Source organism: Hipposideros armiger, unplaced genomic scaffold (assembly GCF_001890085.2).
Source record: "Hipposideros armiger isolate ML-2016 unplaced genomic scaffold, ASM189008v1 scaffold_1725, whole genome shotgun sequence".
Classification (NCBI taxonomy): Eukaryota; Metazoa; Chordata; class Mammalia; order Chiroptera; family Hipposideridae; genus Hipposideros; species Hipposideros armiger.
The window spans coordinates 101,467-104,124 of NW_017733075.1; the positions used below are offsets into that span (position 1 = coordinate 101,467).

The 2,658-nt window shown below is 63.8% G+C and overlaps 1 protein-coding gene across 1 annotated transcript in view; it reads left to right on the forward strand.

Annotated features, from left to right (window-relative positions):
* Window positions 1-1,354: 1,354 nt before the first annotated feature.
* PGGHG (protein-glucosylgalactosylhydroxylysine glucosidase) overlaps window positions 1,355-2,658 on the forward strand; it is a 5,059-nt gene continuing 3,755 nt past the window's right edge. The window contains exons 1-3 of the mRNA XM_019634548.1: window positions 1,355-1,646; window positions 1,916-2,126; window positions 2,201-2,652. Coding sequence (XP_019490093.1) covers window positions 1,388-1,646; window positions 1,916-2,126; window positions 2,201-2,652 — 922 coding nt within the window. The 5' untranslated portion in view covers window positions 1,355-1,387. The remainder of the gene's footprint in view (window positions 1,647-1,915; window positions 2,127-2,200; window positions 2,653-2,658) is intronic.

Here is a 2,658-nt window from a genome sequence, read left to right on the forward strand (position 1 = left end):
AGCCCAGGCAGAGTGGGCAGGCAAAGGGGGCTCCCTGGGAGAGGGAAGGGACCCTGGGTGGGGTGCTTAAAGCCCTGAGCTGCCCTGCATTTAAGGCCCCTGCAATTAGCCTGCCCTATCATTGGCCGGCCACAGCAAGGCCCGGGGGGCCTCTCCCCCAGCCACACAGGGCGTGTGCATGTTTAGCAACCTCTGTCTGCCAGACTGCTGGTTCAGGGGGGCGCCCAAGGGAGGTGAAATAATACAGGGACATGCGTCTGGCACCAGGGATGCTCAGAAAATGTTCTCACCCCCAATGTCCCCTCTGCACAGCCGTGTGGGTGGATGGGATGTTTGGTCCCGTGCATGTGTATAGTGTATGGGGATGGATGGTGGCATAACTGTGCCTGAGTCTGTGCCCCGCCCTACTATCCCACTGAGAGATTTCTCAGAATTGGGATGCAGAGGTCACGGGGACTGACAGCTTGACCCAGAAAAGGAGATGGTCACACGCCCAACCACAGACAGGAACGTGCAGGATGGGGACGAGACCTCGCAGGCCAGGGACGCCCAGCCACCCTGCTTGCAGACATGCACAAACACGTGTGCACACAGACTTGGGGAGGGGCACACGTGGAATCGGACACCACACACATTCCGGAAGACAAGCCACTAAACCACAGTGCCCAGCAGGGATCAAAGCCTGAGTTCCCACACTTGATTCTAAAATACTCCGGCACCTCCGCCCGGCGCCTGGGGACAGTCGGAGCAGGGCCAAAAGCAGTATGTTCGGAATGGGACGCCACCATCGATGCTGGGGTCAGTCTGGGGGACTTGGCTGCGGATGTTCTCAGGTAGCTCCCCTCAGGAAGGCCCCCTCCCCACCCAGCCAGGAACCAGGCCCAGGAGGCACCTTCGGGAACCAGGACTTTTAATCGTGGCACCTAGGCTGAGCCTGGCAAGTGGGGACGGAGGGGACCAGGGACCATCAAGGTTACGGGGAGGCCCCTGGGGGCCAAAATGGGGATCCCTGGGGTCAGCGTTCGGTGCCCAGCCTGGGGCTGGGGATGGGCATCAAGCCCTAAGGTAGAGTTGGGGTTCTGGGAGGTCAGGGGGGCAGTGCCGTGGGGCTCGGTGTCCTCGGATCGGGGCTCCAGGTTGGGACAGNGGACTCAGTTGAGTCCCTGGAGATCAGCATTAGGGGGCTGAGCGTCTCTGAGGGTGGAGGGCGCTTCCAGGGTGGCTGGAAAATGGGGGCCCCCACTTCTCCCACCATCTGTTGGGGGCATCAGACAAGTTCCAAGGGGGAGCTTTGGTGTTCACGGGGTCAGAAGAGGAAGACCCAGTCAATTGCTGGGGTCCCTGACCCCCGCCTTTTTCCAGGCCGCCCAGTTGGGCAACCCTCTCCATGGCGGATGCCAGCGAGGACCCCACCATATTTACTGCCCACTCTCTGCCCAGTGACCCCCGGTTCTGGGCCACTGTGACCAACGCATACTTGGGCACACGTGTGTATCATGATACCCTGCACGTGAGTGGGTTATACAACGGGGCCTCTGGGGACACACACCGGGCCGCTCTGCCCAGTCCCCTCAACGTCCAGCTGGTGGCCCCTGCAGGAACAGGAGAGCAGCTGACCAAGACCTTTACCCTGGACACGAACACAGGTAACCACTGTCTGTCCTGCCTCCCTCACCCCCAAAGCCATTGTCCCTCTCCAGTTCACAATGCCCCACTCACAGAAAAGGAGGCCGCAGGGGGCAGGCGTCCTGGACTGGCAGGAGCCTGGGGTCCCCTGTGCAGCTGTAGCTTCCTGGACAGGGAACTGGGGCTCAGAGAGTGGGTCCACCTCACTCCCAGCCCAGAAGGCCAGCAGCTTCGTAACTGTCCTGGGTGGCCCTGACTGTAGCATGCAGATGAGGTGCCGTCTCCCCAGGCTCCTTTCTGCACACCCTGGAGGACTCCAGCTTCCGGGCCTCCCAGTGCATCTATGCCCACCGCACGCTGCCTCACGTCCTGGTCCTCAGTGTGTCCCTCAGCCGCCTGGCCGCGGGAAGCGGGCCCATCACCGTGTTGCTGCAGGCAGCCTTCTCCCCAGAAAGCCCGGACTTGGACCTGCACCTGGGGCCTGACTTCCTGGGAGCCCGGTGAGGAGGGGCTGGGGGCCCGCTGGGCGGCCCGGGAGGAGGCCCGTCCCTGAGGCATGGCCGTGCTCTTACAGATACCTGTACGGCCACACGCTCACCCCCGAGCAGCCTGGGGGGCCGCAGCAGGAGGTGCACATGCTGTGGACACCAGTGCCCTCAGCCCTGACCCTTGGGCACGATGAGGAGGACGGGACCTGGGAGTTCCTGACTGTGGTGGGCCGCAGCCAGGCTGAGGCCCAGGCCTGCCTCGCTGAGGCCCTGCGGCTGCAGGCCGGGGGCACTCTGTATACTGCCCATGCCCAGGCCTGGGCCCAACTCTGGGTAGGCTGTGGCCTGGACGTGGTGGGGCCCCTGGCCCTGCGCCAGGCCCTGCGTGCTGCCCTCTACTACCTGCTCAGCGCCCTGCCCCACCCCGGGGCCCCGGGGTACGTCTGCCACGGCCTCAGCCCTGGGGGCCTCTCCAACGGGAGTCGTGAGGAGTGCTACTGGGGCCATGTCTTCTGGGACCAGGTGTGTGCCACCCACCCCCAAC